The sequence below is a fragment of the Dermacentor albipictus genome, chromosome 3 (genome assembly GCF_038994185.2).
Source record: "Dermacentor albipictus isolate Rhodes 1998 colony chromosome 3, USDA_Dalb.pri_finalv2, whole genome shotgun sequence".
NCBI classification, from domain to species: Eukaryota; Metazoa; Arthropoda; class Arachnida; order Ixodida; family Ixodidae; genus Dermacentor; species Dermacentor albipictus.
In genome coordinates, this window is record NC_091823.1 from 61,982,331 (window position 1) to 61,999,916 (window position 17,586).

Consider the following 17,586-nt stretch of genomic DNA (forward strand, 5'->3'; position numbering starts at 1 on the left):
TGTCAGTCTGAGGACCGTGTGCGCGGCGTTTGCCATACATTCGGTTCTGGGCTTGCGCGGCTCGCTTGAAGCAATGGTTTTGAGAGATCTATCGATGCCGATTCAATTACATTCTGCTGGACCTGCGGCATTGGAGCCAGGAAGCTCTCGTCTGGACCTAAAGCTTGTCCACGCCGACGACGCGTTCGTCTCCTTCGGTGTTGCACTGACGCTGCCGCCTCCTTGCGGGACATACTTGTCTTGCTCGTTTGGTTCAGTATTTTTTTCTCCTTTTTCTGTTTAGGACAATCCTTGGAATTGGCCTCGTGGGGTCCGTCGCCATTCTAGCACTTCGTTTGTCTTACTGTGCATGAAGATATGTCATGGCTGCCGGCACAGCGGAATGCCGGCAGGCCTGTGCAGACAGCGCTGACATGGCCTAGCTTTAGGCACTTGTGACATTGCAATGGTCGGGGCACATAAGGACGCACTGGGTGTCTCACGTAGCCCACCTTGACATGATCAGGTAGCGTGTCTCCCTCGAAAAGAAGCTTGACGCTCGTCGAGCGACCGAAGCGAGGAAAATCGATGACCTTCACTGTTGAAGACAGAAGCCTTCGTAGCTCTTCGTCGCTGATGTCAATCACGACATCGGAGATAACACCTACCCTAGTGTGACCACTGTGCACGACGAAATTGAATGAAATTACATACAAGCATGGAGGTCAATGTTTCATGCAGATACTGCAAAAGCGACTCTTTGAGCGACTCCTTGAGGAGCTATAAGACATTGCTTGGGATATATTGGCCTTAGTGAGATAAGAAGAACTGGTGAAGCTTATACAGCACTTACTAACGACCATGTCATCTGCTATAAAGGTATCCCGGATAAGAAGCAATACGGAGTAGGATCCTTAATCCATAAGGACATAGCGGGCAACATTGACGAATTCTACAGCATTAATCAGAGGGTAGCAGTAGTCGTAATCATACTTAATAAGAGATAGAGATTAAAGGTAGCACCAGCCTACGCTCCAACATCCAGTCACTATGATGATGAAGTAGATCAGTTTTATGAAGATGCTGAATTAGCGATAAGAAAAGTGCAAACTCAGTATACTGTAGTAATGGGCGACTTCAATGCAAAAGTAGGGAAAAAGCAAGCTGGTGAACAAGCAATTGGCAAGTACGGAGTCGATTCTAGGAACGCTAGAGGAGAGGTGCTGGTAGAATTTGCAGAAAGAAATAAGCTGCGAATAATGAACACCTTTTTCGGGAAGCGTAGCGATAGAAAGTAGACCTGGAAAAGACCTAATGGTTAAACGAGAAATGAAATTGATTTCATACTTTCTGCCGATCCCAGCATAGTGCAGGATGTAGAAGTGGTAGGTAGGGTAAAGTGCAGTGATCATGTTAGTGAGAGCTAGGATTCACCTCAATTTGAAGAGACAAAGAGTAAAATTGGTCAAGAAGAAACAGGTCAACTTAGAGGTAGTAAGGGTACAAGCACACATATTCAGGCTGGTACTTGCAAACAAATATGCAGCCTTAGAACAAAGAGATGAAGATGACATAGAGGTAATTAACGAAACCGTAACTGGGTTGGTTTAAGATGCAGCAATTAAAGTGGGAGGCAAGGCACCAAGGCAACCAGTAGGCAAGCTCTCCCAGGTAACAAAAGACCTAATAAATAAACGACAAAAAAAATGAAAGTGTCGAACTGAAGAGATAAGATAGAGTTCGCGGAACTGTCAAAACTGATCAAAAAGGCGAAAACAATGGATATTCGAAATCATAACGTGAGAAAGACTGAAGAAGCTGTAAAAAATGGACGCAGCCTGAAATCAGTGAGAAAGAAACTCGTTATAGGACAAATCAAGATGTACGCACTGAAAGATAAGCAGGGTAATATCATCAGCGATCTCGAAGGTATAGTAACAGCAGCGGAAGAATTATATACTGACCTGTACCGTACACAGAGGAGTCGGAATGCCTCCATTCGAAGCAGTATTGAACTGGATACGGAAACTCCTGCTATAACTAGCGATGTGGTCAGAAGGGGCTTGCAAGGCATGAAACGAGTAAGAGCGGCAGGAGAAGATGGAATAACAGTCGATTTAGTCAAAGATGGAGGAGACATAGTGCTTACGGAGACATAGTGCACACGAAGTGTCTATTGACTGCGAGGGTCCCAGAAAACTGGTAGAATGCAAACATTATACTCATCCACAAAAACAGAGACGTTAAAGAATCGAAAAAATATGGGCTCATTAGCTTACTCCTAGTATTATATAAAATATTCACCAAGATAATTTGCAATGGAATAAGGGCAGCACTGGACTTTAGCCAACCAAGGGAACAGGCTGGCTTCAGGAAGGGACACTCTACAATGGATCCCATCCATGTCATTAATCAGGTAATCGAGAAATCCGCAGAGTACAATCAGTCTCTCTATATGGATTTCATTATTATGAAAAGGCATTTGATTCAGTGGAGATACCAGCAGTCATAGAGGCATTGCGTAATCAAGGAGTACAAACCGCTTACGTGAATATCTTGAAAAATATCTACAGAGATTCCACAGCTACTTTAATTCTGCACAGCAAAAGTAGGAAGATACCTATAAAGAAAGGCGTCAAACAACTAGACACAATCTTTCCAATGCTATTCACTGCATGCTTGGAAGAAGTATTCAAGCTTTTAAACTGGGAAGGCTTAGGAGTAAGGATCGACGGCGAACATCTCAGCAACCTGTGGTTTGCCGATGACATTGTTCTATACAGCAATACTGGAGACGACTTACAACATATGATTGAGGACCTTAACAGAGAGAGCACAAGAGTGGGGTTGAAGATTAATGTGCAGAAGACAAAGATAATGACGAATAGCCGGACAAGGGAACAAGAGTTCAGGATCGCCATTCTGCCTCTAGAGTAGGATTATGTTTACCTGGCTCAATTAATCACAGGTAGCCCTGATCATGAGAAGGAAATTAATAGAAGAATAAAAATGGGTTGGATCGCATACGGCAGGCACTGTCAGCTCCTAACTGGAAGCTTACTATTATCATTGAAAAGGAAGGTCTACAATCAGTGTATTTTACCGGGGCTGACACACGGGGCAGAGGCTTGGAGACTGCCAAAGAAGTTTTAGAACAAGTTAAGGACCGTGCAAAGACCGATGAAACGAAGAATACAAGGCATAACGTTAAGATAAAGAAAAAGAGTGGTATTGATCAGAGAGCAACGGGTATAACCGATATTCTAATTGACATTAAGATAAAAAAATGGAGCTGGGTAGGTCATGTAGTGCGCAGGTTAGATAACCGTTGGACTATTAGGGTAACAGAATGGGTGCCAAGTGAAGGGAAGCGCAGTCCAGGATGCCAGAAGACTAGGTGGGGTGATGAAATCAAGAAATTCGCGGGCGCCAGTTGGAATCGGCTGGCGCAGGACAGGGGTAATTGGAGATTGCAGGGAGAGGCCTTCGTCCTGCAGTGGACATAAAATGGGCTGGGTATGATTATGATTATGATTATGATAAGCATCGTTCACAGTCTTCAGATTGGTCACTTTTAACTTCACACCTTACACTATCGCGCGGACTTGTTTTATACCAGGGCACGTCCAAAGTAAATGGCGGGCCTCCGCTACAGGCGCATACGATCGGCGATGTTGTGAACGATTCAATTATTATTCTAGGAAATTAGCGTAGCATTCACCATGTGTCACAGAGATGCTTGCAAATGACCATGCAGGCGTTCCTTCGACTGAAACACGACGCAGAGATACGTGAAGGAGATATACTTTTGAGAATTTACAGGAGCACCTTGCTAAGGAGTACATGTAGTTGCCAGAATGAAATGTTGAACTTCCTGTTTCTCTAGTTCATAAATTGATGACTGGTTAAGAGCGAGTGAGTGAGTAAGTAAACGCTTTATTGAAAATAAATTAAATAAGGCATGATTGTTGTGGCCCCTATTCCAGGGCGCCCATGGCACGAGCGGCTCGCTGGGCTTGGTCCAGAAGAGCCAATTGGCTCTCCCGACCCTCATGCGCAAGCCATGCATGCCACTGCCTATTCCTCACTAGTGGATGTTGGCGTATTTGGGGCTGTCTTCGTGCGGAGGCCTCTTTGGGCACTCCCACGCGATGTGTTTCAGTGTGGATGTGTCTGTGCACCACCGGCACTCGTCAGTGAACCTCGTGGGGTGTATTCTGTGTAGGCGATGCAGGTTGGGGTATATATTCGTCTGAACACGACGCCAGTCCCTCACCTGTTGGCTGTTTAAATTGGAGTGAGGATGTCTAAAGCGTGTCCGCTCCTGCCTTTGCTGTAGGAAGATGTCATGAGAATTCGGTGGAAGGTCGTCGCTGGGCCATGCTTTTGCTCGGACATTTAATCCTCGCTCAATACGTCTGCCCACGCGTTTCCTGCCAGTCCCTCGTATGTCGGACAGCGTATGATAGTGTGGTGCTCTTCTAGTTGATTGCCTGGCATGGCATGGCAAGAACTTTATTTTAGTCCAGAGAAACTAGGGTCCGAGGGCACAAGCCCCCAGGCTAAGTCGGTGGTTCCGCCCACGTAGGCACCGGTAGGCCAAAGGCTTTCCCGATGTCGTGAGCTCTCCGGACGGCCAGGAGTTGATCTTGGAGGACTTCGCTGGATATGCGCCGACTCCAGTCCTCCTCACTGTTGAGATCCGAAGCCCTTTGGTTGGGGCACAGCCAGTACATATGATCAAATAGACACGGAGTGTGTCCACAACTTTTACATTCCGCGGGAAAATCCCGGTCAATTTTGTTAAGCACAAAAGGTGTGGGATAAGATTTAGTTTGAATCATTCTTAATGTGACTGCCTGAGCTCGGTTGAGCTTCTGATGGGGGGGGGGGGGAGGAAAAAACCTCCTGCCGTCCCTATAGTGTGAGGTGACCTCGTGAAAACTAGTAAGTGGGTCTTTGTAGGAGCCGCAGTCATCCTATGCAGTTCCTGATCTTATGCGCGGCATCTGAGATCTCGCATAGCAGAGTGAGCTTGCTCGTTAGGATTGCAACCACTGGGGCTGACCGAGTGGCCCTGATGAGCCGGAAACCAGACTAGGTGTGAGCTATCTAGTTGGTCGTAATTATGAGTATTAATACTGTGTATAAGTAACTTGTGTGCTTCCACTGAGACGAAGCCGGCTGAGTGATTCCTAATAGCCTAAAATTTTTATTTTTGAGTGGGGTACCATTCCATTTTGAAACAGGCGGCAAGCCGCTTGTGAGTCGGGTAATATGGCTGCCTAATTGGTTTGGCGCTCGGCGTCCCCAATGGCCAAGGCTATGGCTGCAGTCTCTGCCACGTATGACGAGGTGGTGTTGAAGGATGCCGTTATTATGTTGTTCTGACACGTAGAGACTACGGTGAAGGTGTCTGAGCGGGTTCGACTGACATATAATACACTCCCGGTCCCATGCCTAAACGCTTGTGAAGTATTTATCCTTGCTTTGCGTCGTCCGGGATCGTAAAGAGGAAATGGTCCATGGCGTCACGTTGTTTACAAATATGGCGTTGAGGGGATGGCGCGCCAAACCAGACCCGTGTAGATAAAATGTTAACAGTGTAATACAGCAGTGCGACTTTGTGAGGGGAATTTCCATTTCACGTGTGCAGTACAATTTATAGTTCCAAGGGAAAAGGGGATGGTTAAGGTCTGATAACGCGATCGTCGGTTTTGTAGAATCTTGAAACCTTAGCTTGCACTGGGTTTTGGCTATGCAACAAATTTAACTCAAGGAGGGAAAAAGAACTAATTGTGTGTTACAGGAACGAAAATGAAAAAAAACAAACATTGTGGCAGAAAGAACCTCCACAGCCTAATACACTTGCATATTTCTTTCTTTTCTTTTTAAGCGCTCTTTAGCTGTCCTTTTAGTTGCACTTTTGCTGAATGAGGCAGAAAGCAAGAGCCAGGCAGAAAATAAGGTCAATAAAGTAATTTTTAAAAATCATGGCGAGATTAAATTAACGAATGAATTGCTTAGGTATTGATCTTTAGCTTGTCTGAACAAAGGCTGCTACAAAAATAGTATAATTTGGGCACAAAGATGCACTGTTTAAATGCAAAACAATTCCGTATACAGACGCCTTTCGGCTTAATATTTGCTCTGAAAAACGACCGATTTCATGTTTTTTTTTTCAGGTGGCACCATAACGTCTCTAACACAAAAACGCATGTCACGTTGATATCGTTCTTTTTTATCGCCTCCTTTATAGCACTATGGCCCGAATATGATAGTGTCAGATAACGCACTTGTGCGATTGGCACGCTTGGCATTCTCGCTCTTGCCAGTGACTCAGCCCTCCCGGAAACACCTAGGCAATTGACCTTGGTCTTGGGAATGGAATAAAACAAAGAAGCAGCAACCTAGCTTACATTATCCGAGTCATCGTCAAGAGACTCCGAATACACTAGGGTGACCGTTTATCTTGTGACTGGGAAAACCGGGGCACTTTAAACGCTGCTTAGGACCCTATCTTAGAGTGGATATCTTGGACCTTATCTTGGAGAAACTGGAGTGTACTCTGTGGGAGCGACACGGCCGCGTTTTGTTTTTGGTTACATAGTGAATTGAGATAATTGAGCACTCGAAACCAATTAACAGCACCACGCAAACGAGTGCGGCAGTCTTTAATTTATAACTTTATGCGGGCGACAGAGCTTCGATCATAATAATGTGTAACACATTCCTTTTGAAGCCGTAGGGCAAGTAACCAACCTTTTGAACAAACTTTACTGCTTAATTCTTAAATGCACTGTTTTTCTCTCGATAGCACGGAGCGATTTCAAGTTTTTTATTGGATCGGCGTTTAAAGTGCGCCAGCGTCGAAGACACGCAACAAGCACATAACAAAGAAATCTACAAGGGGGCCTGTTCCTTGTTACTTTTTGTTTCATTTTGAGTACATTTTTTTTACATTTACAGCTGCCAGTGAAGTTTTGCGGCTACATTGCGCAATTTTCAGGGGGAACAACTGGGATGACATTTATTGATGCAGTACTATTTGTTCCCAAATCAATTACATTAACAATGAGTTGAGAAGCTTTCGCATACGTCCTTTGCAGATGTCTGTTACGTCGACAGGCTTCATCGCGGCATGCATCATATACAAGAAAATGTTCATTGCAGATGCGCTGACCATGTCGCTGGCAGCTGCATGCAGAACTCCTTGGTAATGAGAAGCTGGAACTCTGCTTGATCAAAAGCATGCAGTGTTACACAAAGGCTATACAAGTATCGGCAGGCACGATTCTTGTTATGCGCGCGCGCCAGCAGGCTCGATCTTTCGTTCTAGCCACATCTAAATATGTAAGCAGTTTGTCTGTAATTCCTAGCAGAAAGATTTATGAATCAACCGATATCGCGCTGAACAAACGCCGATAGTTCCGGACCGGCGAATTGCGCGCCACACGGAAACTCTCTCACTTGGTTCAGCCCCATCGCAATGGCAATCGCAATTGCACATTGCATATGAATGCCTACGCACGCTACAACTAGCGCAGCTGTGCGTTGGTTGCGTGCGCCTTGCCCCATAGTCTATGTAACCTTGGCAGGGACTTGTTTGCTCGCAGTATTCTCCGTTTGCGACAGCAACACAGGCGTGTGCATGTATCTCGACTCGTGATAAGACAATAACTATTCGCAGCTACAAAATTGCGGGACACTTTCGGAGAGACGGCACACTTGGCATGGCACTTGTGGGAGGATCCCATCATGGGCCCGAAGCCCGGACTTCAACTTCGTTGCGAGTTGGCGTCGTCCAGCCCTTGCTCACAGGTGGGCAGGGGAAGTGTCAGTTAATGGAGAAGCGTTAGTTTTGCATGCGTTGTGTGCGGCGGTGTGAGTGTGAGGCCAAGCTGCGGGTTGGCTTGGCATACACTACGTGCAGCGGAGTCTAGTACTTTCTTTTTTCGCGCTGGACCCGAGCGCGTAAGACGAGCCCCCGGGCAGCGTGACACTTATTCATTCACGCCCGCTGTATTGTGTTTTGGCTGGAAGGGGGAGCAGCGGCTCCTGTGCGAGCTGCCAGGAAGCGAGCGTTGCATACCCTGTGCTTCAGTGGCGAGCGGGCTTTGGTTTCTGATCCCTGGGTATGGCGCTTCTTACAGGTATAAATCTATAGCGGCACGCTTTTGTATCATATTTAAAGTGGACGTCGATATCGACGCCTCGGTTACGTTACCTTACACAGTTTCGCTTCATTTCAGATCTTTACCAGATCACGATGGCCTACGCTTACTGGAAAAGCGGCAAGCACGACGACGGCGCCGTGTTCGACCTTTTTTTCAGGAAGAATCCGTTTCAAGGAGAGTTCACCGTGTTCGCTGGTTTGGAGGATTGCATTCGCTTTCTGCAAGCCTTCCGTTACTCCAAAAGCGGTGAGTTAATGTCTCCTACCTCGCTCGCACGAAATGTGATTTTCTAGCGCATCAACTACTGTGCAATCAGCGGCACTACGTATATTTGATAAACGAGGCATTTTCTGCATCAGCTCTGCTGAATTACAGCGTTCTTGCCAACTACCGGGAAGCGTTAAGTTTTCCAAGTTCCTTGCTTGATTTCGGCCTGAGAGAGAGAGAACAACTTTATTCGGCCCATGTTGGACAATATCCGGCCTGCTTTGACTGCATGTTCTTTAGGCAATTTCCTGACAGCAGTATGTTTTGAAGTGATGTGTTAGTATTTATTTTGCTTTCTCACTGCGCTACTAGATAAGGCTGAATGCAACTAAACAACATATTTTCAGATATCGAATACTTGAAGACTATTCTCCCAGCCAGTGTTGACCCTGCTTACTACGATTACCTCTCGTCTTTAACTGCGGAAAAAGTGAAGCTTTATGCAGTACCAGAAGGAACTGTTGTGTTCCCAAGGGTGCCACTAATACGAGTGGAAGGTCCACTTGCGGTGTTGCAGCTCTTCGAAACCACACTGTTAAACCTTGTAAATTATGCCAGGTAAGTTGTCTATGACTGCACTTACCATTATCTTCTGTTCTGAATACAAAGCATGGCTTTTTCTATTGCTGTTTGCTGTTTTTTACTGATCGTAACTATTGCTTGCAAGTGTTATGTTCACATATATGTATTGAATTTCTATTTAAAACTCTCTGCTACCTGCAATTTTTACAGCTCATGGAGAAATTTGCATTAATGCAACAATGTTTTACATGTTAAAAATTAACACGGTGCTGGCCCTCAAATGCAAACAGCAGTGACATGATTAGGTGGGCTAGTTAGTGCATAATTTGAGACCAGACAGCGTTAAGATGTGACACAGGGCACACCTGGGCTGCAATTTTCTTGTGATGCCTTTTCCCAATGCTAATACTTTTTGGCGCTTTGTCGCATTCATGAGTGGTCAAAGCGGTGCTCCACTCTGGCTGGAGCATCATTTTCTGTTTCGTCTGATTGTGACCTTGCCTGAGAAAGAGAAAACTTTATGCTACATACTACGTGTCATGGTCGGAAGCTAGTTAACGGGGCACTGAATTGAAATGGTAAATTAACCTAGACTGGCAGATTATGGTTTTGTAGTTGCAGATATGTCAGTCTTGCATTGAGCAATCACTTGTTAGGGAAAGAAGCATGGAGAAACGAAAAGTTACTGGCAACACTGTTCTGAAATTCTTGCACCACCACCCCATAGCTCAGTAGATTTTGGCAGCTTCTTGATGCTGGTTAACTTTTTACCTGTAAAAAGGAATTGCTCTGCACTTAACAGTTAACTTTCGCCCGACTTTGCAAGATACGTATACGTTTCCCGCTCCGAAAGTGCCCACATACACGAAAATACTATAAAATCTCTTATTATGAACTAATGTCATTGGCACATGGCTTAAGCACAAAATTCAGAAAGGGAAATGTATAGCTGTCACCTTCTCTGCTTTGACGTTTTTTCACCAATAGAGTGCAAATAAACTTGAAATGGATGCTCTAGCTGTCTAAGCAAGTTTAGTGTGTCAGTTAAGTGTTTTTTGAACTTCTAGGGAGTAATACACTTATGAAATGACCTAATATTAGTGTTAGAACCCGCCGTGGTTGCTTAGGGGCTGTGGTGTCGGGCTGCTAAACACGAGGTCGCGGGATTGAATCCCAGCCACGGTGGCTGCATTTCGATGGGAGCGAAATTCGTAAACACCTGTGTACTTATATTTAGGTGCAAGTTAAAGAACCCCAGGTGGTTCAAATTTCCAGAGTCTCTCACTGCGGCATACCTCATAACCATAGTGGTTTTGACACATAAATCCCCATTAAAAAATATATATATATTTAGTGTTAGACCATGTTCACTTAGCAATCTGTTAACTGTTGGTTGCATGTTGTTAAGGCATTGCATTTTTTTTTTCTGTGGAAGTCGTTTAGACGTGGCACATATTGCTGCATTTATTATCTGCTGGGCTGCAAATATGTAGCAACGCATTTTTTTGATGCAATTCTTTTTCATGCTTCATCAGTAGTCAAAGTGACTCTTCGGTCGCATTATCAATAGGATCAGCCAGCCATGAATGGTAGATGGTAAGAGTGGCAAACAATCAAGCAGAAGGCATCAGTACAAATGTATGCACTGCTTTACTTCTACAAATGGAGATATTTTATGCTCTTAGGTCATAAGTGACGCACGAGTGTCTTGGGGCTTTTAGGATAGGTGCAGGCAATGTTTGTTAACCTCCCATAGCTTTATCATTGAGCTTTTAATGAAGTTGCTGCATGTTGCATCTTTTTAATGTAGTTTAGTGACCACAAATGCTGCGAGGTTCCGGTTAGCGGCTGGGTCAAGCATAAGCCTTCTTGAATTTGGTCTGAGGCGAGCTCAAGGTCCCGATGGAGGACTGTCAGCATCCAAGTACACCTACCTTGGTGGTGAGTTTATGCGTTTTTATAATAAAATTGGCAATATCTTTTAACAGCATACTTAAATAGCTGACAAACAGCAGGATTAACAGTAAAAGCATTACTTTATGATTAATTATTCATTTATTTCACCTTGGGGGGCCTGTAGGCATTACATAAGGGGAGGTACATTTGTGGTTTACACCTGTAAATATCTATTTCTGAGTTGGCCGTAACAGGCATTTGTTCCGATTCACATCTGGAAATGAAGTGTAAGGTGCTGAGTAAGAGTAAGGTTGCTAGGGAGCCTTACCAACATTGCCAAGTTTCACCATTGAGACTCCATGACACTAGCAAAGTTCTACGACACTGGCGAGCCTCCACAACACTGCGACACTGGCGAGGCTTTATAACAATAGCCAAGCCCCGCAACACCTCCATAGATCTGACGCCAATGAGGCTCAACAATGCTTTAAAGTTTCTACCAGCAAAGCTCAGTGATACCAATGAAGCTCCATGACACCGAGGTGCTATGGAACTGTGGAGGCACTACCAGTTGAGCTCTGTGACACCAGCAAGGCTCCAGGATACCAAGGTGGTGGCTTAGCTGAGTTAGTACTGCATTTTAACCTTATATCAGCGCAGCAAATGATGTAGGGCAGGCTTGTTTTTGTCCCTTCTTGTTTGCTGCACTGACATTCAACTATGGCATTGATGCTGTATGACACGGTTGACATCCCTACCAGCAGGGCTCGACACCAACAAGGCTTTACGACACCAGTGACACCAATGAAGCTTCGCAGCACCAATGGGGCTCTACAGTGCCAATGAGACTCAACAACACTATAATATTCGTGAACATGGCTCATTGACACCAATAAGTCTTTACGACATGGGTGAGGCTCTACAATACCAATGAAGCTCCACCACACTGAGGCTCAACAACACAGAGACTCGGTGATGCTGCCAAGCTCTTATGGTCACGGTTGAATGACACCAGTGAGGCTTTGACACAATGAAGCTCCACAACACAGAGGCTCAACAATGCTTCCGAGGCCTTTTGGGCATGGCTCTACAACACTGAGACTCAGTGATGTTGTCAAGGCTTTATGGTCATGGCTTAATGACACCAGTGAGGCTTTGACACGGTGAAGCTACATGACAGAAAGGCTGTACAATATTGCATCATAAAAAAAATGCCAGTTCGGTTTAGATTTGAGTTCAATTCGCTCTGATTTTGTTCCGGTTCAGCTCCAGTTTGGAGAAATAAAAATTTACAATGCTTCAACGTAGTCTATTATATCTTGCCCCATGTGACATGCTGCAGAGTGCTATCAACCTCTCCACATGGTGCATGTGCTAGTTTTGTCTAGAGGAGGCATAGATGGGCTCCCTGGTGAATGGAAGGGACACAGATATCACTGTTCTTACATAAATATCTATTAATGGAGTTTAATGTTGTACAGCTACAGCGGGCATACAGATAAAGGTACCTTTTTAATCGGAGCTGTCGTGGCAGTGTGCGGCACGTGGTGTGGTGCCTCAGCACATCCATCCCTGTGCTTCCTTGTTCCCGTATTTGCATTTATAGTCATCCATACTGAGTACATGTAAAACCATGGATAATTCTGGGCCCTTCTAATGCGTTAGCATTATTATTGTCAAAAGTGGAAAACAGTGTATGTGTGTGAAGTGTGGCAAGCCAGTATATACAGTATATAGTCATAAAAAAGATAACAAGCAAGGATGCAAGGCGACTCTGCTAACAAAAATTTGGCCCGTTGATTTTTCCTGTTTTCTCATTCAGTGTGTGTGTGTGTGTGTGTGTGTGTGTGTGTGTTACACACGCACACACTCAACTGATGGTGGTATACTTCGCACCTCAGAGGCAGGACATGTCGAATGAGCTCCTGTACAACACTTTGCGATGTGGTGAATGTGATTTAAATCGATGGATCATGGAATTGGGATCTCAAAGAGGTGCAATGGACTGCTAACGCATTTCTCACATTTATTGCCAAAGTGCCAGTGAATACTTTAAAAATTCAAATAGCATTCATTGCCTATTTCTGGAATTTTGAGTCATCTTCGCCATTCCGTTATTACTGCAGCGGCATCATGCCATAGTGGCCATGGCTGACTCTGGCGAACAAGTTAGGTGAAAAGTGGGCTGATCCTGCAGACAGTGTATGCCTCATATTGCCAAGGCAATGAAAATCTCAGATTCACCACTATAGAATGTTAATAACTGTCTGTAGCAATATAGTGTCCTGTTGCATTGCTTGAATGCTTATCACATTAACGTCAACAGTCATCATGAGATAAGTTATGCTGAAACGTTTTCGCTATAATGTGCAGTTAATGAATAGATTGTACATATATGGGGGAAATGTTTGTATACTTAATAAAGAGAGAGGCAATTAGTGAAAATCGCCATGTCTGCGTAGGATGTTTCCACACCTCAGTACCTTGGCAGCAGTGCAGTTTATTTCCATTTTGCATCGGGTATTTAGCACAGCAGTGATTGTTAACAAACTGTGGCATATGATCTGTGGTATTTAAGACAGTGTGAATTCACATTGTGTTACGTAAGTTACAACTCCACACAACCAGTCTTTAGCAAGAAAAGATGCCAGCAATTCGCATAGTATTTACTGCTTTTTTATAAGTAGGTGAAGATATTGATACTTATGGACATGGATGGTTTGTTCTGAGCCTTGCATGAATTTTTGTTGTGCTTCTACACATGTTGCGGAGTCTTGCGCTGGATTATAAGGGCGGACAAAAGTATCTAAATTGCACACATTGTGCCCCAAGAAAGATTTTGCAACTCGACAAGCACTGTGCGCTGCTTAGAAGTGCCAAGGATGTATTGAGGTATTACTTGTAACGAAAACAGATATTGTGTGTTGTCTACAGCTGTGATTATCGTGCACTGAGAAAGTGACAGTAACCATTAGCCACAGCCAGTGTTATAGATACTATAATTAAGCCATGCAGCTAAAGTTGCTGATATTCTTATTTTCCCTCCTCGAAGACCTTAGCTTTCCTGATCTCGATGTATCCTTGTGTGGATGTATTACACTTTATCTAGTTATAGTAATGAGCTGACCAGCGGCATCATGGGGAGCTTCAACAGAAATGCTGATTCCACAGAGCCCCTCAGGCAGCATTTTGCGTGTGGTACATGAGTGTTATAGACGAGTCGAGAAGTGCAAGAGTCTCTGCTGAGGTGACCGTAGTAACCAGCGCAAAGCCCTGGTCTATTCCCGTACTCGCACATATCGCAAGGGAGTTGAAACAATCTGTAACTGAGTTGCACCGAGTGCAGAAGTAGTTATTCGGAAGACTCGCAAGTCTAGTGAGCACTTGTTCTCACCCAAAATCCATGAAACATTTCGTGCTTAACCAGTAACTGTTGCTTTTTTTTTTCCTGTTCTGGTTTGGTTTCGGTTCAGTGACATTCCAAGATTATCAGTTTGGTTACGGTTTTGGTTTCGCGTTTGTTTCAACGCCCTGGTTTGTGCACTAGTTTTCATGATGCAGTCATACCAACTCTCCCAGCTTATTGTGCTTCTACAATACTGAGACTCAATGATGCTGTCGAGGCCTTGTGAGCATGGCCCTGTGACATTGCCAAGGTTTCATGACACAAGACTCAAAAACAGTGTCGAGGTCTTATAAGCAAGGCTCAGCGACACTGGCAATGCTCCACATTACCACTGACACACTATGGACAGAGAGAGTCCAGCAAAAACTAACCTTAAGATGCCTATAAGCATTTTATGCTTGCTATGCTTGCATCTGCTGTGACTTGCAAAGCATTGTTTTACTAGTGCTCTGCCCTGCTAAACATGCCATTGCACAAACTAGATGCTTAGAACATGCTTGCAAAGCATTAAAGACAGTCATTCACGCAAACGTATTCATACTATTGAAAGAGCTGCTGGGTGAATGTTGCATGGGAATGTAATTCAAGTGCATCCTATTAAATATTGTTCAGTATTGCTTGTGGACATTTGCATTAGAGTGATGTGTCAATGAAACATAATTTTAGCATTGTTATTGCAGCACACAGTCTAGTATTTGGTAGCTGCTAGGAAGAAATTCTTGGGTATATTGTATGGACAGGATCAAGCTCCTTTGTTTGTGTTTACATGTCTGTTGAAGATGCAAGAGATCTATTATGCTGTGCTTTCTACACATAACAGTTCTGTTTTCCAGGGTTTGATGGGACAAGCAATGTGCTGGCAGGAAAGCTATTCAATATTCCACTGAAAGGAACCCATGCCCATGCTTTTATCATGAGTTTTTCTTGCTTGGAAGATTGCAAACTCAGAGTAAGTATCGTACCAAAACTGGTGCTAAGCCTCAGTGATTTTACTGCTCCACCCTTCTTCTGTATGAGAAGGGAGTCCTTACCATTGTGTTGTGGTTTCTTCTCGCATTCTCAATGATTTTTTTTTTTTATGGGCAAACTGGAAAAGTAAGTGCTTTGGTTCCTAGACATGCAGCGTATGAGTGTGTACTGCATTTGAGTGCAGGACCTATGTTTCTTTATTTGCAGCCAGACACTGTTTCTGCACCTGGCCTTAAGCTAGGATAAGTTTACCATAACAGTAGGGTTAAAGGGGCCCTAAACCACTTTTATCTAAGTGGAAAAAGGCATTTGAAGTGAAAATAGGCTATTTCAGAAATACTTTGCTGCAAAAAGTACTTCGATACATTCAGCAGAAGTGGAGTTATTGGCAATCAAATACGGCCTCCGCTGTGCTCTCATTCCTTCTTCAATGCCTTGCACTGCGAAGGCTGTGGCACGGTGTGGCCTGCCCACAATGCTCCACCTTCTAAATGTCACTGTGGAACACAGTTCAAATTTCATTTTAGATGTTAACGTTGATGCCATGACTTCCGCCTTTGGTGCCTACATTGTGCTAAACATAAGCGAAACACAGTTGTTCTCAGCGAGCTGCAGTACGCTTATCCAGTGGACTCGTGGCAGCACCCCATGGCGGCTGCGGTATCTACGCCATGTAGCCAACTGCAGTTTGATGTCAGCTATCGGCCACCTGTCTAAAGGAATGATGAAATAGTGCGTCCGATGACGAAATAGTGCATCTAGAAAAGAGTGAGGACAGGGCCTTCTGTTGAAAAGAGAGCGTTTTAGAGAAAGATAACTTTGCGATCCGCTTGCAAGTTCTATGTGCTGCGTACGACAGCATAACTTGGCAGAGATCTTCACAGCAGCGTATGCTACCCGCAGAGTATGTTATTTCACAAAACCTGAGGGGTGTTTCAGGGCCTCTTTAATGCAGCAACAAGTGGCAGCAAGGAGCCATAAAGAACAGACTTCAGCAATCCCTCCTGCTTTGAGCACATTATGTTTTCTGGAACAGCAGCAGGCTCTCACCACCATCTCAACACCGCCATCTTAAGAATGTCTTCGCAAAGTATACAATGTTGCCTTGTTCACTACAGTGTCTCTTGCTATGGTCTCTGAATTACATGCACAGATGCACAAATTGCCAAACGTCAAAGCTGTGTGACATCTCTGATTAGCATGTCCGCCTCCAAATTGTGCATTGCCAAAGAGACAGAATCGTGATCCCTTGTGACGGTGAAGCTTAATTTTTTTTTAATTTTTATTTTTTGTCATATGATGACACTGAAGCTAATAACAAGGTGGTGTGATGACGACATGTAAGTGAGGACAACTGAACTGTGAAGATGATGGTCACCATTGTTAGCATAACCCAAGAGACGTTTAGACACAGCAAAACCAGTTTCCAGCTCTTTACTGGTGTTGAGGTAAAACAGTTGCAAAAGCCAAGCTGGTTACTTAGCTACCAAATCACTTCAAACATTAATCCTAATTGATCAAGACAGCTACAAACAATATGCTGCTGGTCTTATTCCCCAAAATGGACTTCTTTTAAATGTTTGATTCATGTTGCATGAAGCATTTTATACAGTTTCAGTGTATATTCAGTATAGTTGGGTGCATATGTGCAAAAGATGCTGTAAACTATCGAAAAGGGAACAGATGTCTTAAATGCAACTATGTGTTATAAACGAGTAACATTGTGTGGTTCATTATTTTTGCTATCGCAACAATAATGAGCCACGCAATGCCCAGACACTCTAGGCGCATTTCTGGTGTCGGCATCGCCGTGAAGTTCCATATAAAGTCCAAGTGTGATAATATCATCGCCGCGCACTGCATGCTGTATGTGCGAATGAAAGCTTGCAAGGGTGAGCCCACGATCACGGCTCTATCTTGGGCACATGAGGGAGGACAATGGGTAGGAACAGCGCCGTCGTCCGTCGCGCACATGAATCCGGGGAGAGGGTAGTTTGGGGACGCATTCTACTCCAGGTGGCCTGGACGGCCGCGCGCGCAGCTAGGCCGCTTTATTTTGAAAGCCATCTGCGACAGGTACAGAATCTGTGCTGCGTTGTTTTTGCAGCGTAGCTTGCATAGATGCGAGTAGGCAGCATGAAGGTCAATTCGCTCGCTGCTGTTGCCACGTTTCCTCATTACAGCATTTTGACAGTGAGTTTCCAAAGTCAAGTGAGGTGTGTTCATGTTGGCTTATGCACGTGTGATACCATGCTAGTTAATTTAGCTAGTATGCCTGTGTTTACAAGCTTATACAGCCGATAAAACTACTATCCTTAGTTCATATATCTGTCCACTAATTTGCTATCGCAATCAATGCTTCTCCTTGTG

At 44.4% G+C, this 17,586-nt stretch overlaps 1 protein-coding gene across 4 annotated transcripts in view; it reads left to right on the plus strand.

The window, feature by feature from the left end:
• The first annotated feature begins 7,475 nt into the window (after positions 1-7,475).
• Positions 7,476-17,586, plus strand: part of Naprt (nicotinate phosphoribosyltransferase) — a 61,525-nt gene continuing 51,414 nt past the window's right edge. For 2 of the 4 annotated variants that reach the window (XM_065427924.1, XM_065427925.1), the window contains exons 1-5: positions 7,478-7,800; positions 8,232-8,402; positions 8,771-8,981; positions 10,756-10,886; positions 15,081-15,196. In XM_065427924.1, coding sequence (XP_065283996.1) covers positions 7,713-7,800; positions 8,232-8,402; positions 8,771-8,981; positions 10,756-10,886; positions 15,081-15,196 — 717 coding nt within the window. In that variant the 5' untranslated portion in view covers positions 7,478-7,712. Of the gene's footprint in view, positions 7,801-7,834; positions 8,133-8,231; positions 8,403-8,770; positions 8,982-10,755; positions 10,887-15,080; positions 15,197-17,586 lie in introns of those variants that run through there. The other 2 variants (XM_065427921.1, XM_065427922.1) reach the window with 2 other exon arrangements.